Source organism: Pipra filicauda, unplaced genomic scaffold (assembly GCF_003945595.2).
Source record: "Pipra filicauda isolate LSUMZ 115617 unplaced genomic scaffold, ASM394559v2 scaffold58_size5111680_pilon, whole genome shotgun sequence".
Taxonomy (NCBI): Eukaryota; Metazoa; Chordata; class Aves; order Passeriformes; family Pipridae; genus Pipra; species Pipra filicauda.
This window is the reverse complement of record NW_024104742.1, coordinates 4,622,948-4,650,851: the sequence shown is the minus strand read 5'-3', so window position 1 is coordinate 4,650,851 and position 27,904 is coordinate 4,622,948. Positions and strand designations below refer to the sequence as shown.

At 44.1% G+C, this 27,904-nt stretch overlaps 2 protein-coding genes across 10 annotated transcripts in view; one reads left to right on the top strand and one right to left on the bottom strand.

Annotated features, from left to right (window-relative positions):
• Positions 1-4,189, bottom strand: part of NXT2 (nuclear transport factor 2 like export factor 2) — a 63,048-nt gene extending 58,859 nt beyond the window's left edge. For 4 of the 9 annotated variants that reach the window (XM_039387804.1, XM_039387805.1, XM_027716557.2 and 1 more), the window contains exons 1-3: positions 2,114-2,971; positions 770-854; positions 487-660 (exon numbers count right to left, since the gene is read on the bottom strand). The gene's annotated coding sequence lies outside the window, so the exon portion shown is untranslated. Of the gene's footprint in view, positions 1-486; positions 661-769; positions 855-2,113; positions 2,981-4,032; positions 4,055-4,115 lie in introns of those variants that run through there. The other 5 variants (XM_027716556.2, XM_039387806.1, XM_027716558.2 and 2 more) reach the window with 5 other exon arrangements.
• A 245-nt stretch (positions 4,190-4,434) lies between these two features.
• IRS4 (insulin receptor substrate 4) lies at positions 4,435-27,384 on the top strand. Its single transcript, XM_027716440.2, has 2 exons — positions 4,435-8,139; positions 24,991-27,384. Exons 1-2 carry the CDS (start codon positions 4,659-4,661, stop codon positions 24,993-24,995), a joined length of 3,486 nt encoding a protein of 1,161 aa, XP_027572241.1. The 5' UTR covers positions 4,435-4,658; the 3' UTR covers positions 24,996-27,384.
• Positions 27,385-27,904: the final 520 nt, after the last annotated feature.

Sequence of the window (27,904 nt, the reverse complement as noted above, 5' to 3'; positions counted from 1 at the left end):
ACTGTGAGAGCAAGACTGCAAAGAAGTTAATGAGAGCAGGCTACTTTGGAGGTGTAAAGAGACTTCTAGGAGAAGAGTTTGGGCCATAAATATACAGTATGAAGAATTACATTAATTTATTTTGCATAAACATTTAGAAATACATGATTAGTGAAAATGTAACACATACAATTAAAAACTATGAACCTTACCTTGCACTCAACCTCCTTTGGTTGCTAAATACTTCTGAGCTATTTTTATTCTGAATTTTTACAAAGTTAATTTCTCTTGGTAATATGGAGTTCCTTCTCTTTTATGAACATGTCACAAGTAAGACTGAGTTAGGATTGTATTTTGCTACTCAATAAAACTGATTTGTTTGCTGTCATTTATTGGGTAATTACTCCCATCGGTGCAACTGAGGATGGGCATAATATAGGCTGTTGTAACTAGGAGAAATGAGTAATAAATCATGTGATATCACATCCAAAACTTCTTATATCTTACCTGAGTTAACAATATCACTCTTTGTGGAATTTCACGGACACTTACAGGAACCTATTCCTTGTCCCTCAGTCCTTCAGCAGTAGATGACATATTTGTCCCTCCAACTGGCTCAACAATACAACTACCAATCGCTTAATTGCTTTATATTACAGACATTGTAGCCGCTTGTGGAAACTGTAATGCAAGAAATGGTTTCAAATTTCTGGCCTCTTACAGTGCCTGCCTCATGCAGACACTTGGTAGGGTAGAAAGAGCAAATACATGAAACACAAAGCAAACATACCTCCAGCTCCAAGAACTACAGGTTCTTCAAGTCTGGTGAAGATCAAGAGACATGAAGAGGGGACCTTGATTTCCCTGTACAGTTGCTGAAAGACAGTGCACTAACAGTCAAAGGAGGCATTTCAGACTTGGGCTATGTGGGGTTCTGTAAGTAAAACTGAAGAATATAAAGCTGATCATATATAATAGCAGGGCACTGACTTTACATGGTGAATTCTGGCTATGTGCCAGACCAGCGGCCAGAGAAATGGTGACATAGAAACATACAAAAGTTTGTGAAAGTTACAATCATTTGTGAGGAAAAAGATAGTAAAATTAGATGCTATTCCATACCTAGACAATTATTTCAGTAATGGAAGGAAATAATACATGAGTTACAAAAATAAAAAATCAGTACTTCAGAAAATCAGTAACTTTGACTCAATAACTGCACCAAAGACTCTAAACAATATTTATTTGGAAAGAAAACAAATTAGCTATTCTTCCTGTAATGAAAGTTGAGAAGGAGTATGCAAATTATAGACTAGCTTGCAGTTTGGGGAACTATTTTTTAATAGTCATATAGAAAAACATGAACAATTTAAGTTTTCAGGAAGTCTAAGCACTCCTTTCAAGCCAGGGAGTGCCCACTGGAAAAATCTGTTTCTATCAGTTCTGTCTTCGCAGCTCCCCATGGGTCTGATCATGCACATCCACCACCCCAAAACTCTGCATGACTGAATTATGCATGTGTTTCTTTCTCAACTCCACAGCAAAAACATTGCAAGTGCAATGCAAGAGCAAAGGACTTTAAAAGAGACCAGAAAACAGTGATACATCTCTTCCGGCAGACACAGCTTATTCATAGTTACTGTCAAGCAAGCCCAGAGGATGATGACTAAAAAAAAACATAAACAAAAAAGAGAACCCAAGCCCTTTCTTTCAAATGGTTTCCTTTCTTCCTCCCACATGTATCCTTCAGCAACCAGCCAGAATAAGCATGCAATGAACACAGTTCACCTTGCTCTATACATTAAAACCACTTTAAATTTTCATGTAAAAGTATAGAAGGAAACCTAAACAACATATGGAAATGCAGAAGCAGTCTCAGCCTCACCCAACTGACGGACCAGGTAGAAAAGAATGAAAAATAAAAGGAACACATCTTTAAAAAACAGTTTAATTCTACCAGGGGCTACCAACAATATAATGCAATATAATTGTAGAGCTAATGCATGACAACATTGCATGACAGAATCAATGTTAGTGGGGAGTTTAGTTGTGTATTTTTGTACCAACACGTCTTTAAAAACTAAATTTAATCTCAGTTTCCTAGAGTTTATAAACTTGTTTTGGAAATACTTACATTTCCGTAGTTGCAACTTATTCATTGTATTGCCATAACACTTTGGAGCTCTAATCACGGACAGGAACATACCATGTTAGATGCTGTAAAAACACAAAACAAAAAGAGTGCAGTTCAAACACATGGTGAGCAGGCAGTGAACAGATAGAGAAGCATGAAAAAATAATGAGGCATTAACAATCAATACAGCAAGTACAAGACTCGGCATGCCAGCTTCCAAACTGAGTTACTGGAGACTCCAAAAAATATCCTTTCCCATACCTGAGAGTCAGAATGAAAGAAAACATAGAGCTATTTATCCAAAAACAAAACAAGCGGGTGGTGTAAGCTGGTGTCAGGAATTGTTGAGAGTTGTCATCTCCTAATGAATCATAGCCAAAGAATGACCTTGAAAGCAAATCAAGAAAGTAAAGAGACGTGTGGTCAAAATTACTGGCTTGAGAAATGATCTTTGCAGTTGTGTTACGGGAAAAGGATTATTTTTACACTTGACATGACTGGTACACACAAACTCCTAACTCAAATGAAACGTACCTTTGGCAGGGTTATTAAGAGTGAGAAGGCACCAGGGACAGCATCAGCTGCCAACACCCTGCCCTGCCCTGTGGATTAAGTGCCCCACACAGCACGGGAACACGGCGTGGGTTCGGGGCGGTCATGAACTTGGACATTGTTCTCTGTGAGGACATCAGTGAGCTGGCAAAGGCAGGAATTAATTATGAGAGGAAGAAAGTGCTGGGGAGGCGGGCAAAGGGCTGGAAGTGGCTCCTGCCTTTGGAGTGGTGGGACAGTCACACACATGGTCTTAAGCTTTGCCAGGGGAGGTTTAGGTTGGATATTAGGAAGAAATTTTTTACAGAGAGAGTAATCAGACATTGGAATGGGCTGCCCCGGGGAGGTGGTGGATTCACCGTCCCTGGAGGTTTTTAAGATGAGACTGGATGTGGCAGGCAGTGCCATAGTCTAGTAAGCATGGCGGTGGTGGATCAAGGCTTGGACTTTATCGTGAAGGTCTTTTCCAACCCAGCTGATTCTGTGATTCTATGTGATAATGCCAGGTGCTGTATTTTAGCAATACAATTAAATTTAGATGGAGCACAGAAATTTTTATGGCACACAAGTGCCCACTGACTGGGAAACAGAAGGATTTTGCTCTTCGCTCATCATATTTTGATCTCATCATCATCGTCATCATATTTTGATCTAAAATCCAGGGATTGTGTCAGTGGCCTGCTCGGATCCCAGACGTGGAGGATCACACAGCAGCGATGGGAGCAACACGGGTTGCTCGCTGTGCCCAACCCAACTGCAACTGGTAGCGGGCAACCCTGAACCCATGACAACTCTGCAGTGACACAGCAGTGTATCTAAAAAATAAACAACCCACTGCACGTCAACAACACCGCCAGTGCAGGCGGTAGGGTGTGTGCGTGCCGTGAGGCTGCTGTGGGAGCTGTGAGGGAGCTGTGAGGGTGCTGTGAGGAGCTGTGGGGGCTGTGAGGCGGCTGTGGGGGCCGTGAGAGCTGTGAGGGTCGTGAGGGCTGTGAAGAGCTGTAGAACCCCTGAGTGGGGATCCCCGGGCCGGACATGGCGGCCTGTGGAGGTCACGCGCTCCCGCCGTTGCACCCGGCCCCAACGGCCGCCCGCGCGCTGGCGGGTTGTTTACTTTCTCCGCGGCGCGCGCCCACCACCCCCCCCCGCTCCCTCCCCGCCCGCGCCCCGCCCCCGCCCCGCGCGCCCTCCCCGCCGGCCAATAGGAGCCGCCCCCGCCCCGCGCGCGCAGGGGGGCGGGCCCCGCCCAGGAGGAAATGGGAGAAGGGCAACGTCAGCCGGTATCGCTCGTCGGACGGGGCTGTGGCGCTGATTAGCCGCGCGAGCTGCCCATCTTCCCGAGGCCCCGCCTTCCGCTTTGCTCGCACCGCCGACTCCACAGCGCTGCCCGGCCCCGCCTCCCCGGTCTGTGTGTGTGAGGCACGGATTGGCTGCCGGACCGGCCGCTCACCGCTCGGCCAATCACCGCCGGCCCCGCCTCTTCCCCAGTGCAGGAAACGCCCCGCGATACCGCGGCCAGCCCGGAGTAGATCCCGCCTTCTATTGGTCTGCCGCGCTGTCAATCCGCTCTGACCCCGCCTCCCCGGACAGAGCGCGGCGAAGCCCGCCCCCCACTCCCAACGCCGCCCGCTGATTGGCTCGCCGGAGAAGGGCCGCGGCTCCCTATTGCCTGTCTCGACTGCCACTCCGGCGCGCGGCCCGGCCGGCTCTGCGCTGCCCCCTCGCCCCGCGCGCCGGGGGCCCCGCCCGCCGCCGGCCGTGGCCCCGCCCTCCGCGCGATCACGTGATGTTTTCGCCGCGGTGCCGCCGCCGCCCGTGAGTGCGAGCGGCCGGAGCGAGCGCGGGAGCGCGGACCGGGCGGGGGACGCAGGAGGCACCGCACGCACCGCCCGCTCCCCATGCGCGGGGCGCTTCCCCGGTGAGCGCCGATCCCCGCTCTGCCCGCCCTAGTGCCCCCGTCCCCGGCGGCACCGGACCCTGCGTGGCCCCTAAGATGGCGAGCGGGATGAATGGCTCGGGTGGCGGCGGCGGCGGCGGCGGCGGCGAGGAGGAGCCGGGCGCCCGGCACACGGGAGGCGGAGCCGCGCCCCAGCAGGAGCCCGGCGTGCTCGGCGCGGTGGCGGGCGAGGGCGAGCCGGCGGCGGGCGAGGGCGGGCGCTGCCCGTCCCCGCAGCCGCACCACCTGCTGCTGCTGCTGCGGCGCTCGCCCAGCGCCTCGCTGTGCCCGGCGCCCGAGGCCGCCCCCGCGCCGGGCCGGGCCGTGCCCTCGGCGGCCCGCGGCGGACAGCCCCCCCCGGCGGGCCGCGGCGCCGGCGAGGACGTGAGAAAGTGCGGGTACCTGCGCAAGCAGAAGCACGGGCACAAGCGGTACTTCGTGCTGCGGGCCGAGAGCCACCTGGCCCCCGCTCGGCTGGAGTACTACGACAGCGAGAAGAAGTTCAAGAGCAGCCTGCGGGCGGCGGGGGCCGGCGGGGCTGCGGCGCTGTGCTGCCCCCCGCCCAAGCGGGTCATCCCGCTGTACCAGTGCTTCACCGTGAGCCGCCGCGCCGACGCCAAGCACAAGCACATCATCGCCCTGTATACCAAGGACGAGTACTTCGCCATGCTGGCGGAGAACGAGGCCGAGCAGGAGGCCTGGTACCAGGCCATCAGCGAGCTCATGAGCCAGAGCAAGAGGGGCTTCCTGGAGCAGGAGGACCACGCCGATCAGCAGGTGGATGAGGATGACGAGCACTATGGGGCCACCCTGAGGCCCGGCACCGTCTTCAAGGAGGTGTGGCAGGTCAACGTGAAGCCCAAAGGGTTGGGACAGACGAAAAACCTCACTGGAGTGTACAGGTTGTGCCTCTCCAGCAAGGCCATCCACCTCGTCAAGCTGAACTCAGAGGTGCCCTCTGTCCACCTGCAGCTGATGAACATTCGCCGCTGTGGACACTCAGAGAACTTCTTCTTTATTGAAGTGGGCAGATCTGCCTCTATTGGGCCTGGAGAACTCTGGATGCAAGTGGATGATTCTGTGGTTGCCCAGAATATGCACGAGACTTTTCTGGATACCATGAAAGCTCTAAAGGCCTTTGCAGAGTTCAGGCCCCGGAGCAAGAGCCAGTCTTCTGGTGGTGGCAGTGGTACCAATCCCATGTCCCTTATCAGCACCAGGAGGCACTTGGGCAACCTGCCCCCCAGCCAGACAGGCTTGCAGAGAAGATCTAGAACTGAGAGTGTTGCTGGAGGGACTCCTCCTACCACCAAAAGCAACAACTCCTATCGCTTCAGAACATCCAGTGAAGGAGAAGGAACCATGGCTAGACCTTTTAGGTCAGTGACTGGGAGTATGATCCACCTGAATACTGCAAGGATGAATTTGGGCCGTCAGGAAGGGAGCGGAAGGTACGTGAGAGCTGCTTTCAGCTCATCTTACCACACCAGGTCTGCTTCGCTGCCCGTTTCTCATTTTCCCTCCACTACAAGTCCCATCAGTGTTTCTTCCAGTAGTGGCCATGGCTCTGCTTCGGACATGCTGACCAGGCCTTCTAGCTCATCTGTTTGTGGTTCCCCGAGTGATGGAGGATTTATCTCCTCTGATGAATATGGCTCCAGCCCTGGAGATTTCAGGTACTTTCGGGTCAGGAGTAATACACCCGATTCCCTGGGAAACACACCACCTATCAGAGAGGAGAACTGTCTGAGTGAATACATGTCCATGAGTAAACAACAAGTAGATGATGGCTCACGAGATGATTATATGGAGGCTGAAAAGTGTTTCAGGAAAAGAACTTACTCGCTAACAAAACCAAATTCTGTAGCAGTGCAACAGAAGACAACACAAACTGCAACTTTGTTAGATGAAGATTCTGCAGGAAATCACGGGCGATTACTTTACTCTGAAGCACCAAAATTGAAAGATAACCATGAATTGGAGTACAGTGATAGTAACCTTGATTCCATGTATAACCAAAGCAGGAGTCAAGCCAGGGATGATGGATACATGCCAATGATGCCAGGAGTTGCATCTTCTTTATCCAGCACCAGCGATTATTTGCCAATGACTCCTAAAAGCATGTCTGTTCCAAAACAGATCAACAATTCCTGGTCACCATCTCAAGTTGACTCCCGAGGATATATGATGATGTTTCCAAAGGCTGGCTCTTCACCTGTACGGAGTCCTTTAACTGGATTTGGTTCTAAAGGAAGTAATGAGAAGATTGTAAACAATGAGTATATGGATATGTCACCTGGTAATTCAGCTCCAAAGCACCCCGGTGATTCAAATTACATTCATAGCACTTCTGTGTCCAAAGGTTTTAGTTCATATTTTTCTTTGCCCAGAAGCTTTAAGGCGTTATCAGGACAAAATGGTGACCACAGTGAATATGTTCCAATGTCTTCACCTGGAAAACTGTTGTATGGTGGACCAGAAAATGTAAAAGGGGTGAGCAGTGAGACTCTGGCTAATGGCATCTCTAAATTGCCAACGTTGAAAGGTTCAGATGAAGGACTTGTGCAGAGCAGGGCCACCAGGCCCACACGCCTGCCCCTGGGTACGAGGGGGAGTAATACCATCCCCAGAATGTATGACCGTACAGTTCCACCTGAGCCAGCGAGTCCCGGTGAATACATAAATATTGATTTTAACGAAAAGGCAAGTAACACACCCTATTCCTTATCTGCAGAAGGATCACCATCATCTCTGGGCTCAAGTAGTGATCACAGGCAGTCACCGCTCTCCGATTACATGAGCGTTGACTTGGATGTACAGTCACCGAAAGTAGCAAAGCAACTGTCAAACTCTCTGACAGATATTTCAATTTATGCAAGTTCCAGTATTCCTAGAAACCAACCAAACCCTGACTACGCCAGGCTCTCATTTGGTACTGCTTGTGTCAGCACCACGAGTAACAGGACTGATGACTACACCGAGATGACGTTCAACATGGCAGCAACACCACCTCGGCCGTTTGCCACCGAATCTGACAACGGTGTGAAGATGGATAGTCCTTCTTCCATCGTTAATAGACTCTGCATTGTTGATCGATATGCTGGCAGCAGTAGCTTCTCCGTTCCTGGCTCTGACCCTCCTATGGGACCGAAAGTGATTCGAGCTGACCCTCAAGGCAGGAGGAGACACAGTTCTGAAACGTTCTCTTCTGCTGGGACTGTGACGACCTCGTCCTCTTTCTTTACTGATAGTAGCAAAAGACACAGCTCTGCCTCATTTGACAACGTTTGGTTAAAACCGGATGAAAACATTTCTGATGGTCAGGAAAGCAAAATGTCCAGGGATACCTCAACTGGATTTCAGAATGGCTTAAACTACATCGCTCTGAATTTGCGCGATGACCCCATAAGCTGTGAGGCAAGTACTACAACGCCAGCTTGCCATCTCCAGAATGGTACTTCAGGTTTGGACAGTGGAGCTTACGTAAGCATAGATTTCAGCAGATCTGATGGTCTGAAGTGTAACGCTGCAAGAAAAGGTTTGTAACTTTAAAAGCACTTCCCTTTCATGGTCGCTTAACCGTAAGGATTAGATTGTCTGCTTAATGCTGCCTTCAGAGTGGGGTGAATGTTTTTTATAATCTCCTGCGTTATTCTAGTACAACCAGTTTTGTCATAGTGCAGCATCTGAACAGCAGGGAAAGGGGATGTGGTCCTTGGCCCAAAAGGATTTATGTGACTCTTCTAGGCAGTCAGGAGTTATCAAACTGTCATCTGCCTTGTTTATTTATAAGTTACTTTTGCTAGTATAAGCATTAATGGTATTTTATATTGTGAATTCTTGTCCCAAGGTTATGGTAGCTCTTCACTTTCCTTTTCTTCCCTTCGTAGAACTAGATGACTCCTCACTTTTTTCCTGAACTTGATATTTTGTATTTTGGAAGCTCAAAATGGCTAAACTGGGTTTAGACCTCAAAATCTGAGGCTTAAATATGTTTCTTTTAACAGATGAAGGTGAAATGCATTTTTGATTTTTTTTTTAATGTGCAAATTTGGCCAGATTTATTTAGCTGAATCTTATGTAAACAGAATTCAGTTTTTTCCCTTGAAGGTTTGGTGGCTCCTTTTGAGCTCTGGTCTCCAGAATATCCTTGTGTCCTCTGGAGGAGCCATCTCCGGGTGGCTGACCAGCATGGGGATGTTCACTCCTTAGTCCTGTCCAAGGCTTTAGCTGAGCTGTAACTCTTCCCCTGCTCCGAGCAGCGTCTTCAAGGTCCGAAACTTGGGAGGGGGGGCTACTGGCTTTCAAGGTATCAGTGGTCTGACCCAGCCTAAGGTAATGCAGTTCGAGGTGTGCATATAATGTAAGGGTGTTGCAGGTGGGGAGAAAGAATATGGGAAAGAGGAGGGACGCTCCTGTCTGTATGATAAGCTCTGATGGTGGGAGCAAAGCTAGTAATTAGCTGGTGGTGGTGGTGGTGTGTCCCGCGGCTGAGCAGGGTGTGAGCGCTGCGCTGTAACTCGGGAAGAGCGATCCGTGCTCTGGTGTCAGTGACCCACTGAACTCCTTGCAGTAATTCACCCTCCCGGTAGAAAACCATTTCTGTTGGAAATGTTTTCCTCTCTTTGCAAATGTAAGTGTAGTCAATAATTGATGAGTACTAAGAGGAAATATTTAATCATGGTTGGACATTGGTACTTGTCTACTCTGTCAACAGAGAAAGCAGTAAAGGAGCAGGCTGCTGCTGACTCCTATATTTTTAATTACAGTCTTAAACATTAAAATGATTTTTTTTCTAGTTTCACATTAAAACTAAGTATCTAAGGGCAGAAGGTATTGCAAGAGCTTAAAATTGTGTAGCCTTTACTAGTGGAAGGTATAAGCTTGACTCAGCTCGCATGCCATTTGGAGTCTGGCAGCACTGCTTGGGGCTGCTCAGAAATGTGTGGTTTGCCTCAGTGGTTTTCTTTCCTCTGCTTTGTTTTGTTGGTTGGAATCAAATTTAGAAGACGTTGAAAGTTGCCAGTCCAAGAAGTGCTTTCTTCCAAAGTTAGTCTTTCAGCACTTCAAAGATTTGTCTGCTAAATCTGCTAAGTCAGGGGCTTGTGGACTGCCAATTTATGTTTGGTTTTGTTGGGTTTTTTTTTTTGTTTTTTGGCCTTTTTTTTAAGGCACCTCCAAAGATAGCAGAATTCTTAACTTGATCTTATTCCCCTCATGTGACTAAAATCCATATTATAAAGTAAGACTTTTTACAAAATAAAGAGGAAAAAAACAAAGATGTTTTTTCTTCAGCTGTACTGTAAATATCACATTGAAAAATACTTTTCAGGAGATAGTGTGTTTAGAAACTGTGTTAGTGATAAGCATTTTGCTTACTACTGCCACAGCAAAATATCTACAGCCCTGTGCTGGGTTTTTTTCCCTTGTCTGTTACAATTTGCAGAGGGGCAAGAGACAGAACAGCTGCTGGCTCTCGCTGGGAACTGAAGTTCTCTGGACATGAAACACGCGTTAAAATGAAGCAAAACCAACTCTGTGAAAAACATGGGCTTTGGCAGGGAATTAAGCATGAGAACAGTAAGAGCTTAGCTCAGTGGGTTTTTTTCTAGTCCTAAAAAGAGAAACAAAATTATAAAATGCTACTCCAAAACAAGGCCTAACAGTTTTCTGTAACGGCAGTATAAAACATTTCTGCTGTATAGTAGAGGAAGGTAGGTAAGATGATGACATTGGTCACTTGGGGGGGGAGGTGAACAGATTTTGGAATAGTCCAGGCTAAAAGCAGCTTGCCAGACTTGAATACAGTACTGTAAATTGGTGGTGTATATCTTTTTCTCCAGAATGACTTAAAATTCTTGATTATAAAAGATACCTGTTAACATTCATGTACTAAATCATCTCTCTGAGCTGTAGCAAGCATAATTTTGGAAGTCTGTATTCTTTAAACAGCTTATCAGTTTCTATGGCAATAAAGCTTTTATTTAAATATTTAAGTTTTTGTTACCCAGAAAAACATTTTCATGTTCCCTTTTGAATAGTGAAAATGAAGCTTCACTCTTAAACCTCTTGTCCCCTGAAGAGGTGTAGTGGGCCTCTGGGTAACTGATATTTTTAATACTTTTGGAGACTTAGCAGAACTGAGTGCTGTCTTTCCTTCTACATCTCACTTTTTAGGTCTCTCTGCCTGAAAAAGTGCTCTGTGGTTAAATCCATTCTTAAGAAAAATATATTTAGCAGATGGATTTTTATCCTTTACTTCCTAGAAAGGAGCTATCCCATGTGTGTTAAATTCTGTAGGTAGAGAACTTAATCTCTTGTCCCTGAACCACAGTTTATTGAAAGGAAAACACTTCCCAGCTTCAGATTGTTTGCTTTTTTTTGTTTTGTTTTTGTTTGCTTAAATGGAATATTGTGTTCTGTGACTCAGCTGCATTCTCCCAACTGCCGAGGGTGGTGGAGTGATTTCCAATGCATCACTGCCCCCTCATTGTAATTCCCAAACTACTTCTGGTTCAGGTTCACTGATATGAATCAAACTTTTTTTTTTTTCTATTCCCTTCTCCATTCATGACATGGATGGAGGAGGGAAAGGGCATGGATTAGGAACGATAACTAGGCTTACTTGTTATTAAACTTTTATTTGAGGTTTAGGCAAAACTGTTCTCAGGTTTTATGTTGATAATGGTGATGATAAAAAGAATATAAGGTTCTGATTTTTAATGCTTGCAGTTTAAGGAGGTCACTAGCAAAACAGTTTCATCACGAAATTGTTACACAATATTGAAGCAAGCGGTTTGCAGTTTTGATTACATGAATCTGAGTCATGAAATTTTGTGCTAGGAGTACAGAACACTAAAGCTACTTCAAACAGGGCTTAGCTAATGTATACCTTGTTATTGGACCTTGTAGAAACCGAGGAGGATAACGAGAATGGGGCAGTAATAAAATGCATAATGAGTCCTGTATAATCCAAGTTTCTTCAGTCTTAATTAGAAATACTAAACCTGCAAAGATACCCTGCACTCAAAAAACAACTATTCAGAGTAAATGTAATGTTCAGCTTAATATCTACTCAGCTATTTCACACCCACTCTTTAATCTTATCTCTGCCTGATACTCTTACACTTTGCTAGGATATTATTTCAGATGTTCTGTAAAGTGCAGGGTTATTATTTAAGTGTTCCACACCTTTTTAATCTGCTCCTGTGCTAGACTGGGTGAGAGTGGTGTGTACACTTTGGGGAGTTGAGAGGAAGGAAAACAAGTACAGCTGTAAAGCAAAAAATAAGTTCCAAATTGTCCAGATCCTTTCTGGTAACTTGCGTATTTCAAATGCAAAATCTTAAAGAGAATAAGGAACAATATACACTTGGAGAAATTCAGAAGCTGAAAGTTTTAGATATTACTAATATAGTAAATTACAGTTTATGGGATACCAGGCAAATAACTGCCCCTTTTGGGTTTCAGACCAGTGGTTTTTAAGTTTGCTTCAAACTGAGGCTCTTCTGTATTGACAGAATACTTAAAGACAGGGGCCCATGTAAAAATAACTCGAAGAGCCCTCCTGCAGCACATCTGAACACTGCTGTGTATCCTACATCTTTGAAATAATGCTGGGATAATAATTCTTAAAAGACCCAAACAACCCAAACCATTCTAATCTTGCTGTAACAGTTGCCTCTTTAACAGTCTTGAGTGACTTACAGTTATGCTGAAAAATACACGGGGAAACTTTCTCAAGTAGTGTATGAGCTGCTGAAGGCAGAACAGATTTTTGCTGTGTGGTGTAGGAGTGAGCTAATTATGACATATTTGACCAAGAATCAGTTGGGTTTTACTTGTGCTTGGGTGAGAAAATCTGAGGAAAGAATGTTCCCCTGCCATTGAGAGAGAATGCTTACTTGGAGACAGTGTTGAAATGCTTTTGGAAATCAGCTAATGGTGACATTTGTGTTTTTTGGAAGTCTAAAACTTTTTGCTCGTAGCTGTCTGGTAGGTTAGGACATCGCTGCAGGATGCCTGGAGTTCTGGGAGTAATCCAGTACGGGTTCAAGGTGCTTTTTGTGCTTGTTTTTTTTTAAAGTCTTTTGTTGAAATCTTAAATGCATTATTACCCTTGTTAGTTTTCCCTCTACAACTTGACATTTTCCCCTCCTCCCTTGATGTGTGAGGGCTCCTTGTTCCCTGTTGCTGGGGTGGCAGGTTGGAGTTGCAGAAGGTGGGCAGTGCTCACTCGGTCTTTTCCAGCAGCTCTATTCCAGCATGTGATCACTGGGATGGTTTGTCACCAGTATTTCTTTGGGGTTTTTGTATGTCCAGCGGTGTGTTAGCAGTAGGTAGAGTCTGGGTTTGCTTTTTCGCTGCATATGGTCTTTTTTTTATGAAAGGATCTTTAATACATTTTCTTCATATTGATTGCTGGGGGAGGATTTATACCTTGAGGTTTTGGGTGGTACTGAAAAGAGTTTATAGTACTGTGTTGTACCTTGGTGTGTGTGCACACTCTGTTTGTGGATCTGTGGTGCTCACAAAAACATGCTGAAAGCTTTTGATTGCAGTAACAAGTCTGTTTTCCTGATCCAAAACAGGAAACAAACTCTGGAGTTTTATTTTAACTACTGTTGTAATCAAGTGTGGCATTCTTCAACAAAGGAGAATAGAGTGATAAAACTGATAGGCAGGTGAGAGAGAGTCAAGCTTTCTGAAGCCTGGGGATGTGTTATTACTGCTGGTTTCTCCTAAAAATGTACTATTATCTTACGGCACAGCCTTAAATAGTGTGTAATGACTTGGCTGGAGAGCTCTCTGATGGCCCACCCTGCAAATTTGCTGTTTGACTTGTTTCATATTTAGGTTTTGCATGTTCAGAACAACCCCACGATCAAGGTGCACTATTGTCTTACAGGTTAAAGCAATGACAAGGGGAAAAAGGAGAAATATGTTCTAGTTTTAATCAAGCCCTGTATCTCTATAAAGGTCACTCAGCTTAGGGACAGAGATTTAGTTGAGAGTGTGATCAGGAGGGATTTCTGACATACTTGAGGGCAGTGGGAAGACAGAGGTAAATGAGCCTGACTCATCAAAGGCATTTCAAAGGTGTTGCTGAGTATCTTATCTAAATTATCTTGAACATATAAGTGTTTGGAATTGTGGAGATTTTGCTTCAGGTAGCATTACCCCAGGAGCAGCAGTGTTAGTAGGCTCTTAGCAAGAATTTTCTGCCCTGGTTAAGTCATGAGCTCTGTCTTTAGGGGTAAAGGTTGCTTATTTCCAAACATTAGTTCTCTGTTTTAGATCTGTGGTTGGGTGCAAACTCTTGAGACTCTGTATGTGTGTGTGTGTGCAGGTGATTTGTGAGTTAAGTGTGAGGTCTAATCTTTTTGATTCTTCCAAGAAGAGAGGGTTTTTGAAAGAGGTGGCTTATACTGAAATTAATATAGTTGAGATTTGCCTATAATTTCAAGGTGATGATACAATTTAATGTGACTCAAGAAAATGGAAAACTTTTAAATTACCACATGAATAGTACTTCTATTCATTGTGTAACATGTCTGTTACGAACCTTTATAAATACCAAATTGAACTATTATTTAGGGCATAAAATAGATAAATCTAGTGTTTTCCTTTTGCTAGGGTATGAAAGCCTCATAAATATGCTTGTCTACTTGGAGAAAGGTTTTCTTTTTGGTAGAACAGGATTTTGTGGAATGACCAAAGATATCAAAATGCTTTTTTTCTTTTTCTGAAAATCTTGGGAAGTAGTACCAAAAGGTGCACAAAAAACCTAGTAAAATTTGCTTCTAAATTTATTGAGGCACTGATGAGTGATACTCTCCTTCTACAGGGAATAATGAGATTCTATTCCTGTGTTCATGCCAAGCCAGCTTGCTTTATTGTTTATGGTTCTTGCTGACCAGGTGAATTTGCAGTATAACTTTTTTTCATGCTGCATAGTCTGACCCTGAATTATTTTTTGGGAACTAGTGCTTCTTTTCACACAGATCTCTTGGACTAGCAGGAGTTTGGGAAGTTGTTAGTGACAGGGAAGCAGATGCATCATTGATAAATGTGTCCTGATTGTGCACGAGAGCCCAAGTAAAGCTTTTCATGTGAGCCACGGGACACCTCATTTGTATGAAAACCCTGTTTAAGCTGTTGACAGGCACTGGCATTTCTGTGACTTTGTGGCACCTTTTGGACAATTGAGCTAAAGTGGCCAAGAGAAATGAGCAGATGGGACAGAAAGGCTTCTCCAGTCCGGGTACCTTTACTTCCCTGGTCTGGGCATCCGGAGCCTGTTGCAGATGGGTTGGCTGAGGGCCCACTTCAGCACAAGGTGGAAGCAGGTAAAACGTCCATTGATATACAGATGAACGTGCTTTAAATTCTGTAAGTCAAAACCGTGAAGTTTCTGAAGTCTAAACCAATATGGGTTAAGGGGTCAAAAAGATAGTTTTCTGTATGGAATTATTTTTTATCTTAAGTTAATCTGTTAGAACAATTTGTAAGCTGTTTATATCCACTTGTAGAGTTCAAATGTTGAGAATATTTGCTTTTTGTCATGTGAGACCCTTTGGGAGGCATTTGCCATCTGTATTTCACTCTGATTTTTTGGGGTGTGTGTGAGTTTTTTATTTAACTGTTTTTAGAACAAGGAGTTTTTAAATTGCAGATTATGGTGAACAGGAAATCAGTTAGAAATGAGATGAAAAAATGAACAGATTTGATCTTGAGGTCATTCAGACAATATTACGACAGAGTCTGTTAATGAAAGCTTGTAGCTCCAGCTGTGGTCTCCACTCGTGGAACCTGAACAGGTAGGCAGATGGAGGTCCCCTGTACTTTGCCACAAATGTAAATGTGTCGGTCTCTGTCCTAAGGAGCTTACAATTTAAAGATGAAACTCAAGAGATGGATGAAACTTAATGTGCTGGGGTGGAGAGTAAGATAGAGATCAAGGCTGCTGCCATTGGCAGAGTGGAGATAAGAGTCAGCCTGGGAGAGATAAAAGGCTGCTGAGAGTGGGTCAGGAGAGGAAGCTGGTAGAGGCACTTGGAAGGGTATGCACACGCCAGGGAGCAGGGAAGGTAGTGAGCTATAAATACAGCGGTTGTAATGGTTTAAATGACTTGAAAAGGATGAGGTAAATGTCAGAACACTGGCCAGGATATTAATCTTGGTAAGAGGAATGTGGGCCAACATGTATCTCCGAGTTAGGGGCATGTCCCAGTGTTTACTTCTCCCTTTTAGATGTGGAATGTGATTATATTTTTTTCTGTTTTTTCTGTCTCCTTTCTGTAAGTTAGTTTTTCTGCAGACATGTGACTGATAGATTCAGTGCAAGCGGGTGTGCAGGAATGTGCCCTGGAGCACAGGATCACCCTGTGCAGCCTCCCAGGGCAGTTAATGTCACACAGACCTGCGTCCTCTGTTCTTGGTGAGACTTTGCTAAGCAGCCAAGGTGGAGCTGCCTTGGCATTACTGCTGGTTTGTTGTTTTTTTTTAGGTGGCATCTCTGGATTTCAGGCAGTTTTCTAGCATTGGAGAGGAGGCAGCAGGGGGGCTTGAGAGTTAGTCACCTTTAGGGTTTGTAACCGGTATGCCAGAGCATTTGGAGCCCATCTCTAGTTGGGGAGGTCTGGATGGGACCCCCTCCTCACTGCTGCAGTGCCATCAGCTGTGGGAGAGGCCCATGGAAGCTGGAGCTCAGAACAATTGCTGCACAGGAGAAAGTTGCTTTATTTCAGTGTCGGTAGATCAGGTTAAACAGACGCTGCAGTGGTTGCGGGCGAGTCTGGAAGTGGCGGCAGCATTGAGGCTTGATTCACTGTTGAGGGCATGAGTGATTGAAATATTAATGTTGACATGTTCCACAAGGTAAACACAAAACAAGAGTTGCACACTGTTGATTAAACCTTGTCTGTGCGTAGACTCAGTTTACCTCTGTCCTTAGAAGCTCCCAAGCTGCTCTTGGAAGCTGAAGGCTCAATTCTTGGCTCCTGTGCTTGTGCTGTGATTTGAGAAGACATGTCGCTTCACACATGCAGTGCAATCTGAACCTTTCTTCCTCCCCTGCATGAGCCAGCATTTGGGGTATCCTAATGTTAATGAAGACTCAATAATGTGGTAATTAGAAAATGTAAAAAATGAATGTGTGCCACTGCTGTGTGTGGTAGCAGAGAGTGGCCAATAGCACAGATGTATTTATTTTTTTGTGTGGGCATGCATGGGCAAAGGGTATGGCTGAGGAGGGTGTAACTATGTGGGTATGTGGCTGTGTAGTAACTTTCTTTGACAGTCATTTATGGCAGTAGAGGTGAAAGAAAAAAGTAGCACTGAATGCTTTCAGGTGTTGATGTCTAAAGTGGTTGGGAAGAACCGACGGGATGAATTAGAACAGGTGAAACTTTGCGTAGAAAGGAATTCTTGGGAAAGGTGATTTGAAAGGTGGGGAGCTTTTTCATTAGTCATGAGTGACACTGCCCTTTCTCTTGGTAGTGTTCACAAAGAATAGTTTGGCTCACTCAAGCCCCAGACCTGTGTCTGCAAGCAGGCACCACCCAGCAGAGGAAGAGCAGGGCAGGCGTATATAATACTTCCCACAAACATACACCCAGCCTCTGATTTTCTTATTTTTTTTTCAGCTTGGGGGATTTCCTGAGCCTGATACAGTTTGTCTGTTTTATAATCCTTTAGGGATCTTTAATCCAAGTACTTTTCCAATCTCTCTTTGATCCTGTGTAAACTCCTCGTATCCATAGCAGCCTGCGATCAGGCAGTACACACCGCATGCAGACCTCTGTCCATTTTGGACCCTGCTCTGTACCAGCTTTGTTGAGCAGCCCCCAGTTTGTGTAGTGGAAGAGATAATGAACTCTGCCTTTTCTCTCCAGGCCACTTAAGGTTGTGTAGATGCTGTAGCCCCCTCTGCCATACACTTGGCCAGTGTGCTGCTAGCACCTTCCTGTCCTGCCCACAGCGCGGACCTGTGGTATCATCTGGGCTTTTTAAATGTCCTGCTACATCCCAGTAGTTCTCTGCAGGCTGAAGGATTCTTTTAGCTGTCTGTTCCTCACTGGGAAGCTGTGTCACACCTTGCAGTTTTGCTGCACTACTCAAACTCTTCCAAGTATTCCAAGTCCTTTCAGAATGTGGGAAGCAGGGCAGTGCGTGCAGACATGTGTGCCATGGCTGTTTTCTTTCCTATTCATTTCCAAACAATTTGTAATGCCCAGTTTGCAGCAAGAGCAGAGGCAGAGGGTGTTCCTCCCTATTGGCACTGAGGGCTCCTGACCTTTGTCTCAAGAGCAGAGTGAACTGTAGCAGGTGGTATTCCTGGGAGCTGCACAAACAAGTTTTGGTTGGGTTTTTTTCTTGGCTAAAATTTACTCATGTTTTCTGTGGTTCAGGAGGTCAGGTGCAGTATCTCACACACTTGCTGTGAGAATGCTTTTTCAAAAGCAGAACTGTTTTTCATTTTTCTGTGACATGAAAATCTGAAATCTTGAACTTCTCTGTGTTTGGAAGTGAAGAAGAGTTTATTTCTAGTACTGTCGTTTTATCTTGTAATAGAAAGCTTAAAAATCTCAAGCAAACAAACTCAAAAAACCCCCAACAACTTCTTGTCAAGCTGTCTGTGCCATTTGAGTTGGTGTTAGGCCCCTGCCAAAACTGCATGCAAGTTTACTAATTCTAGGAATAGTAAGAGTAGAAGAGATGAAATTAGGGAGTGTGCATAAGGCCTTCCTAGAAACAACCCTGTTTATTCAAACAGAAAAAGACGCCACTGTTGCAAAAGATAAGGCATTTCTGCAAAGTGAATAAAAATTATCTTGAAGCACGGGAGAGGTTTTTAGCTCATGAAACTGCCAAGCACTAAATAACAAAACCATGTTTTGATGGAACAATTGTGGATAAAGATTATTTTAAAGAGTAACTTTGTCTTCTAAATTTTAGAAATACAGCTCGAGGAGAAGTCTCATTCACTGGGATGTGTTGTTACCAGTTGCTGTGTTTAAATAGTTTATCCAGTGAAAAATGGGTTGTGTAACAGGTTTTTTAAAAAGGAATTGTGATTTTTTTTGCTTGTGGGAAGTCAGTAAAGTTACAGGTACAAAATGTGTTCATTAGCTCAGTTTGAGCACCGTTAGTTTGTTGTTGGCTGAAGAGAGTCCGTGGAACATGTGCTCAGTGGTCAGCAGGTAGTTGAACACCTTGCCCAAATTGGAATGTCTCTTTGTGCCAGGGCCTTGTTTGGGTCACCCAGGCACAATAACTGCACATGTGATGGATGCAGCAAATGTGCCAGGTTTTGATTTGTGTTTGTAGACTCTCTGTCTGCGTGTGCAAATTAAGAAGGAATTTGGCTTTTCTCAAATAACACCGCTTGCCTCTAGCAAGGTCTAAAGCTATGCCATTAAAATAAGAACTCAAAGAAGTAGGACAATGATGCGGGATAGTAGTTGTGTATTCAGTAAAATTTGGGGCAAAAAATCTTCTCAGTAATTTGTGAAGAATGTATTTGGGCAACTGAGCCCCCTCCCAGGCCTGCCATGGGGAGGGCTCCACGTGGAACTCGCTGCCGTGCTCCTGCCCCGGCCCGGCCGCCTGAACGTTTGTCTTTGGATGCCACTCGTGTCCTGAGGTTGTGCTGGGTTTGGTGCTTTCCTGAACAACAGGAATATTGTGTGGCCATGTGCACAGGAAAGTCTAGGGCTGCTCTGCTGCTTTTGATCTGCATAAATCAAATTAATTCTGATTTCCCCCTAACCTGAAGTTCAGGAAATGGAGAACTTCAGTAGTGTTCTCCAGAAAGCATTAAGCTGTCTTAGTCTTTGACATGGAGATTTTAATCAGTTAATTATCTTAAATTAATATCGTCTGTAAGCAAAGCTTTTATCCTTTTAGGAATCAGTTGCAGAATTATGTCAGTAAAAGCCTTTCCTGCAAAAACAGGTATTATTTAGAATGGATTTCTCTGAGAGAATTAAGGTATGTCTACTGTGTTCTTAAAGCCTCTCGGTGTGTTTCAAAGTGTCCTGGCTTGTATGGCCTTAATAATTCAGATGCAGGAAATGAAGTATGAATTGGGTATATTCTCATCTGATACATTTTCACGTGGATCACACCGGGGTGCAGTCCAATGAATTAAGACTGATTTAATTCTCTGCCTCTAATTTTTATAAAACTACTGATGATTTTTGCATAGAAAACGTGCCAAGTGCTTTTCTAGTGTGTTCCTTAATTTTAAAGAAAACATTTTTGAGCAATGGCATGCTGCCATCCTAATTTAAGTATTTGTCCTCTTAGTTTCTCTTCTGCCCTTATGATCTTTTTTATCTGATTGATTGTTCCTCAGCAAAATTCAGACAACTGCATGTAGTTTTATAATCTGATCCCATCTTAAACTTATGAATTGAAAGTGGAATTGTGTAATGAAGAGAACGTTGCTTCAATTTTCCAAACTTTGCTTATATATTTTGAGAGGTGGTCTGTGAAAATGTTTGGATGCTTTCTAGACTCATTTTCTTTATTAAATGTTCATAGGAAGTTGAATTTGTATTGTTGTCAATAGTCGAAACAGTAGAGCTCAATTTTGAAGAAAAGCTGAAGCTTTTGTGCAGAAAAAGATAGAAAAGCCCAGTGTAGGGTGCTATAGAAGTTTTAAGGTGCTAAAACTTCTTATAATAGTGTATTTCTGGGCTGCTTCAAAAGTTTTTTTGCAGAGGTTTTCTTGAGTTCAGGTTTGTGTTGCTTGTTTGTTGCCAGGATCAGTTATCAGATTTTTTTTTCTTTTTTTTTTTTTTTTTTTTTTTTTTTTGGTAGACTTAGCAGATTTTCTTGGAAAAACTCGTGACAGTGCAGGAACAGCCGTGTGTTTACACTGCAAGTGGAAGTTATCTTCAAACTTGTCATGTCTTCTGATCTGGCTGCTGAGTTTTATTTGGTGGCATTTATGTTTTGAAAACTCCAAGGGACTGCTGGGCTACTCTGTGAGCATTGTGTCTCTTGTCTCTGCTGGTTCACATCATAATTTTTTTACCTTTTAGGAGAATTTTTTCATCCCATTCTCTGATATCTTCCTTCACTTTTCAGTGACTGCTGAGTCAAATCCATTCGTATGAGATCTGTAAAGAAATGCTAATCTGGCTTTTACTGTTAATTAGCAATTCTCATATTTGTACTATTAGCATAGAAGATTGATGGCTGATGAATCTTACATTGTGGAGACTAAAATAAGATCATCCAGCTTCCCGGAAGCGCTGCTGTTTTCTTTGAGCGCTGCGTGGCCTCATTAGTTTACCTTCACCAACTGGTTAATCAAAAAATAGAAGCAGATCAGGTGTGGGAGAGAAGAGCCACCAAGAAGCTTAATGTGTGAGTGCTCTTGCGGTGTCCCTAAATAAACCCCCGTCCCTTGCAAAAGATCCTTCTGGTGAGGAGCCGCCGAGGTGGGATCCGCCAGTTGGCTCTGGGTATCAGCAGCACAGCAGACACTGGCCTTGTTCTCACTTACATTAAACCCATTTTACACCCCTCTGACGAACAACTTCTCTTGTGGTGTAGGAGCCTCTCTATAAACCTCAGTGGTGCTCAGGTGGCCCCGAGGCCCTGCAGGCAGTGGCAGCACTGGGGTGTGAGAGGCAGTGATGCGGGTGGTGAGCACGGCTCCGGGGGCTGGGGGGGGAAGCGGCATCAGCTGGAGCTGCTGGAGCTCCGTGGTGTGGAAATCAGAGTCAGGGCCCGTGACTGAGTGCACAGCTGCCTTGGGCTCTGCTGGAGACCCTGCTCCTCCCTGGGTGCAGGCTGCACTGGTCCTACATTGGAATTCTGTGGCGCCTGGAGGTTGGTGGTGGGTGACCCGTGGGCCTTTGGCTGTGGTCCCTCTGCAGCAGGAATGGGCTCCTGAGGGCTGCCCTTGGGACTGGGGGTGACTGCAGCACTTTGTGGGAGGGATCTTGCAAGACCTCAGTCTCCTCTTAGATTTCAGATGGAATTTTTTTTACGTGGTCAAGTTTCACAAGTGGCTCTTTACCTTTTCTGTTCTGATACTGATATATGTGTTCAAATCCATATATATATATGTCAATTTATATCTGTATTTATCTGTATATATATGAATGTTTGATGCCTTTATCCCAAAAAAGAGCTGATGACTCAGGGCATCAGCCAGCTGTAATGCTCCAACTGCAGTCCTGAAGTTTCCAGCTTTAACAGTGGGATTAAAGTAGTGGTGACAACCAATAGCTCCATGTCTGAAAGACTCAAGGCTTTATATGAGATTACCTACAACCTGATGACAATGTTTATGTGAAACTTCCTTATGTTTATTTACAGTTCCAGCAATTCTGTTTTACCTAAAAAATGAAGAGGAAGCATGCTGAAGTGTAGTTTATAATGGGGGGGCGGGAAGTTAATGAGCTTTTGTTTAGGAATTTTGGAGTTTTGGGTAGGGGGGACACTGCAGGGAGGTCCTGGGCCTGTCCTACAGCCTGGGCTGCTGTAAAACTGTATGTTTGAGCCAGAACTTCCAGGGAATTTGTGAACTGGGTTGAAGCTTAGCTGAGGGTACTTTTTTATGGTTTCTTATAAATTAATCTGTGCTAGCTGGGGCTCTGCTCAGACTTACCTGGTGTGCTCACTTTACAATTGATTGTTGTGCTGCTGTCTGAGTACACCAGGCTGCTTCAGGGAACTAAACTTAGAAGTTAAACTGTTGGGTTTTTTTTCTCTTAAGCTCTTGCCTTTCCCCTCCAAGTATCTTAAATGTAAGATGACATTGAATTATGAAAATTTTCAAAACTTTTTAGGTATAAATACTGAGTTCTGCCATATTCGAGCAACTGGGCCATTGCTCTTCAAAATGTTTTGGGGATATGCTCGGAGAGATTAGAATAACTTGTCAAACAGCTTTCAGGTGTGCCTTGTGTGTAAGGCGTGGAGGAAAAATGTCCTGACAAAAGCAGAGACAGTTTTTGAAGTTCCTTTTATGTGAGCTTACAGGTCCGCAGCAAGGAAAGGGTGGGGGATGCTGGTAAAGTTAATTTTTACTGAATATAAGTTTAATATAGAAGCTTTAACTGTTTTAGTGTTTGACTTGTATGCATCGTTGAGGTGTGATTCATTGCAAGCTGTGGTGCATATTTTCATTCTTTGGTCTTACAACAAAATAATATTTTTCTAAAGAGGAAAATTGTTTCAAAAATAATAGCTTCAGTTGGCTTTTGTGAAAACAAAGCCATTGCTGACCACATCACGCTCTGTGTGTGCCAAGCAATAGCTTTTTGTAGTGATCTTATTATGTCTGTGAAATAACACAAGTAGAGTTGTGGGTGTCTTTTGGCCACCTTTTCCTTGAATTGTGGAAAACCAAGTTACTGTACTTTTGAAGTCATTATATATTGCAGAAATGAAACTCAGCAACCCAGACGTTGGTGTGGGCTGTGTAGGGATAACATGGAGTTTCCCCTGAAGTGGAAGGACCCCTTTACTTGCACACTGCTGCCAGCCCTGCTGTCACCTTTGCCTCTCTGTGTCTGGAGCCGTGGGCAGCCTTTGCCAAGGGCTGGGATGGGCAGAGGCTGCTCAGGCAGCCCAGCTGAGCTCTTTTTTCTGTTGGTTTCTTTTTTTCTTTCTTCTTTTGAAGTGATAGTATTTTTAGCTGGACAGAAATCAGAAGTTCTTTAGGGCAGGGTGGAGTTCATGTGTTCATACCTCATGATTGGTTTGTAAGTAAACATACAGGTTTGCATTATTACACATAGTGCTTGTTCTTTACACAGCCACGTTTTCTTTAGCATGTCCCTGGGGTAGAGGCAGGGAAGCACTGTGGGTGCATCAGCAGTGAGATGTAACTGATTTTCTTGTGACCCTGCAGATTGAGCACGGGCAGGATTAAGCTCTGAAACCCCTTTCCCTGTTCCAGGGGGCTGTTCTGCCATCGCTGTGCTGTGTAATGAAGTGTTCCCTCTATTGCAGCTCTTCTCACGCTGGGAGCTCTCCCAGAGCAGGGAGGGAGCTGACACTGTGTGGCTTTGAGGGGAAAAAGCAGCTGACATTTCTGTGTTTGTTGTTTTCTGAAGACTAAATCTCTTGCACTAGTTATTTCTCAGTGAGAGCAACCTGTTGTTTCCTCCTTCCCTGTACTGCCAGGGCATGTCCCTCAAACCTTGGAGAAAAGGTGAGGAAAGCCACCTGACTGGCAGAGGACAGAGCCCTCAGTCTTGGCTGGGAGGACAAAAATGGTGGAAGAGGACAGTCTGTCAGGGCTGGGAGACAGTGACCCACTGATTTGGCTGACAGTATTCCCCCAACTGAAAATTGGTGTTCATGCTGGTTCTGCTGGGAGTGGAAGGAATTTTGTAGTGAGCTGAAAAGTGACTTTTTGTATGTTCCTGTGTAGTGTTCACACAGCTGCAGAAAGCATTTGCATCCCCTTCATCACTTTTTTTTTTTCCCCATGCTAGGAAACTCTTGAGTTGCTCTCACCTTGGCATGTGTGTGGTTAATTGCAGAGCTGGTGTTCTGCTTTGAGGGCAGACTCCCCTGTTTCCATTTCTGCCTTGTCACCCATCTTGTCACCACAGGATATATGGGTAATACATCCTATAGTACAAGATTATGTTTTTAACCTCTCTTTTTACTGAGTGCTTTGTATTCTGCCTTTTCCAGTCAGTTTGAAGCCACTGAAGGCAGTTGGTTGTAGTCGTGTGCTTTTGCATCGGGTGGGGTTCCATGAAAAAGGGAGGTGTATACTCTGAGGTGTTTCGTATTATTAACTAAATTAAGCTTTTTCCTGAAAAGTTGAGGACAGGGCACAGAGCTGTCATGACCTGCTGCTCCTCGGTTGGAGCTGAAGGTGCTGGGAGTGTTTGTGTTGCAGCTCTGCCCTGCTGTGAGTGGAGTGTTCACCGCAGCCTCAGTCACTCCTGCATGAGCAGCAGTGCTCGGGCCCCCTGCGCTGGGGAACGGCCTTGGCAGTGGGCTAGGCGGCAGTGGGCTAGGTGGCAGTGGGCTAGGTGGCAGTGGGCTAGGTGGCAGTGGGCTAGGTGGCAGTGGGCTAGGTGGCAGTGGAATAGGCAGCTGTGAGCCGCCCAGCGCAGGCTGTGGACGTGCTGGCTGCTGCCCCAGCTCCTGTCCTCGTACACGTGTCACTCTGGCTCTGCAGTGCTTCCGACTCCGTGGTTCTTCCTTCCCTCAGGATCTCTGAGGCGTGGTCACTTGGCAGTGCCCCCTCTCCCTGTGAGGGACCCGCGTTCTGCAGTCAGCAGCTCTCACTCCTGCAGTGGATAAACTCCATATATTCTCCTCATTAGAAAATATTTTTTTCCGATATTTTTTGAATTTGAAATGTCACTGACTTTTTTTTTTTCCCCCTCCTTTCTAGACTGACTGCATTGCCATGGAAACCATTGTTGGAAGAGAAGACTTTTCTGCTGGTAACTCCAGAAACTGTGTGGTGCTTTTGGAAGCAAAGCTCAGCTCCAGCCGGCTACTTTCATTTCCACCAGCACGGACATAGACACACATCCTTTTAATTAATTTTTTTCATAGACATCAGCGCTCTACAGTTGAATTAATTTGAATTGAGATTTTTTTCATAGCTGTGCTTTGGTGATGGAATTTGGTCTTTCATGTCATATCTATTCGGGAGGCAGTGTGAATGCTAATAGGAGATCCCTGTATGTCCCTTTCTTCCTCCTGCCTCTCCCACGAATCTTTTTTTTTCTAAATTTATATTCTGAGAAGTCAAAGCTGGTTTCTGATTGTCTGTTTAACATGGGTTTTACTTCTCTGGTACATTAACAAGTGGTTAGCTTAAAACATATATTGTTTAGAAATATTTTGGCAGTTCAGGATTTTTCCAGATGGCTGGGTGGAACGAGGGAGGGAGAGGTGCACATTAGCTTGAGGGGTGAACCCATGGGACTGAACGGGTCTGAGGAGGAGAGACCTCTTCTGCCTCTTTTTTTTTTTTTTTTTAAGGTTTTGCTTTTATGGTACAAGAGATATTTCTTGAGCATAGGCTAGAAGCTTTAAATCAAATGTCTGTCAGAGCTTAAACGGAAATTTTTTTTTTGCTCAGAATTTTGGTATGTACAAAGTAGGATTAATGGGCTGGTTGTCTTGTAGATTGTTTTTGTTCTTGTTTATAAATATGAATTGTGTAAAATGAGGTTTTTGTTCATGGATTCGAATGGAGAACTGCGGAGTCGTATCCAGCGTTTGTGACTTCTGCATTAGACTTGTCAGCTGTAGCTTTTTAAAGGGAAACCACCCTGATTGATCTTACTTTCAGCCAAAGTCCCACTTTTATTTTGGGACTATTTTTGTTCTTTCTTTCTGGCATAATGGGGGAAAAAAATTAAAATGTTGGCTTCTCAATTGTCTTTATCCCACTGGCAGAAATGTGAATGACCATGTGACATTTTTAAAATAAGCCCTGATTTTTCTACAATTTAAGTGCTTCACTCTTGTACTGAATTTTTTTTTGGTTGAAATGAATTTAGGTTTTTAACACTGCTATGAAATTAAAAGAGCACGACACTAGTCATTGGTACATGCAATGGATAATAAAAGGCACTGACGATTGCTAAAGGGTTTCGAAGTGGTACAAAATCCTCACGCTGTACTGCACCACACAGCTGGGAATCCTCCACATGTATATTGTACAAGGGATGTGCCAGGCTGCCTCACCTCCAACAGACAACCTTTCAATTGCTGGTACAGTTTGTATAACAAATTAGACACTGTCAGCTTGGATTGTTCAGTGATTTGTACTCAGATCTCTTTTTGAGTAGCATTGAAATGTACATGTCACTAAAATAGGAAGCCTTTTTTTTTTTTTTTTTTTTTTTTTTGAAACATGGTACCAATCAGTTTACACAGTGTCTGGTGACAGGAAAAACTGTTGCTACAGGGTTTAAAAGCACAGACCTGTTTTTGATTCTGGAAGAGAAGTTTCAGTTGGTACAGTTACTTGCTGCTAAACATACAGGAATTAAAACCACAACCACTCTTACAGACCATGATACTGTCTTGCCATACAGCTCTTGGTTGGTCTCGTAAAATGAATAATGCAATACGTAGACAGCTTTTTATAAAGCTTTACATCTTTTCTAAGAAATCAAAATTTGGATGAAGTTAGTTCTAAACATTTAATGTGAAAGGAAAAGGTTGTTTTGAAGAAATTTGTTACATATTTCATATTAGATCCCTGAGGCTGCCATTGTACAATATACAGCACTGATTTAATACATGCTGAATAAATAAGTAAATGGGTAACCTCAAGTATAGTGGTACAAATACTAATAGGTACGGCATAATAAATATGCAATCTTTTTGAATCTCTTAGTTTACAGCAACTAATTTATTCAGTATTGTGCTGGAAGAACATTTTCAGATGATGTAAAACATATCACTATATATACTACCTTCCAGCTACCCGTTTATGCTGCTGTATAGTACAAAAATACCAATGATAGAACAATGTTTGTCCTGTAAATTTAATTTGATATTGGACAGTTATTGTCTGTACAAACTAAAACATATATGATTGAAACTGTTCATTATATTTGCTATTTCTGCTTCACAGATCTGTTTTAAAGTTGAGCTGATTGATCTGGCTTTGTCTTCCATTGTAAATATTGTTCTGTTGTTTTCTTTGTAAAACACATCGCGTTTGCGGTTTTGGGAGACTGGCTTGAAGCTCTGTATAGTGTTTATATTTATCTGACTTGGCTTTCCATAGAGCTACTTGCAGTAAATACGTGTTCATGTAGCTCCGTGTCTGGGTTTTATTTTTAAACAAACTTTTGCTTTTTCCTGTCAGAAGTGTTTCTTCCTGCTGTGGCTGCTTCTGTCACCCTGCATCCCTGAAGATTTGGAGAAGCTTTTAGCACTATTTCAGGGCAGTGATTCCCAGTGTGTCCAGTTTTCTGTGCCATTACACTTAGTGTAAAAAGTAACAGACAGCAAAACAGCCAGAAGTTTTCTTTGCCATGGATTCGTAGTGTTGGTAAACAACTAAGCTTTGGAATGAAAAAAAAAAAAAATCAGTGCCTGATACTTTTTGTGCTTTAAATGTTGCCCATGACTGAGTAGGGAAGTCTCACGATCAAAAAGAAATGTTTAGCATTGTGGTATCAAATAGGGTTCTGAATTTAGGGTAGAAGGGAACAAGTGTGTTTTGCTGTTTTGTCTTTTGCAGTGACACTTGGGTTTGGTATGTGTTAAATAAGGTCTCAGTATGTAAAACCCAAATGCAAGTAGATAATCTCATCATTTTCAAGTAAGGCACC

Coding starts and splice junctions, on each gene's coding strand:
- IRS4 (XM_027716440.2), top strand. CDS start 4,659: ATGGCGAGCGGGATGAATGGCTCGGGTGGCGGCGGCGGCGGCGGCGGC.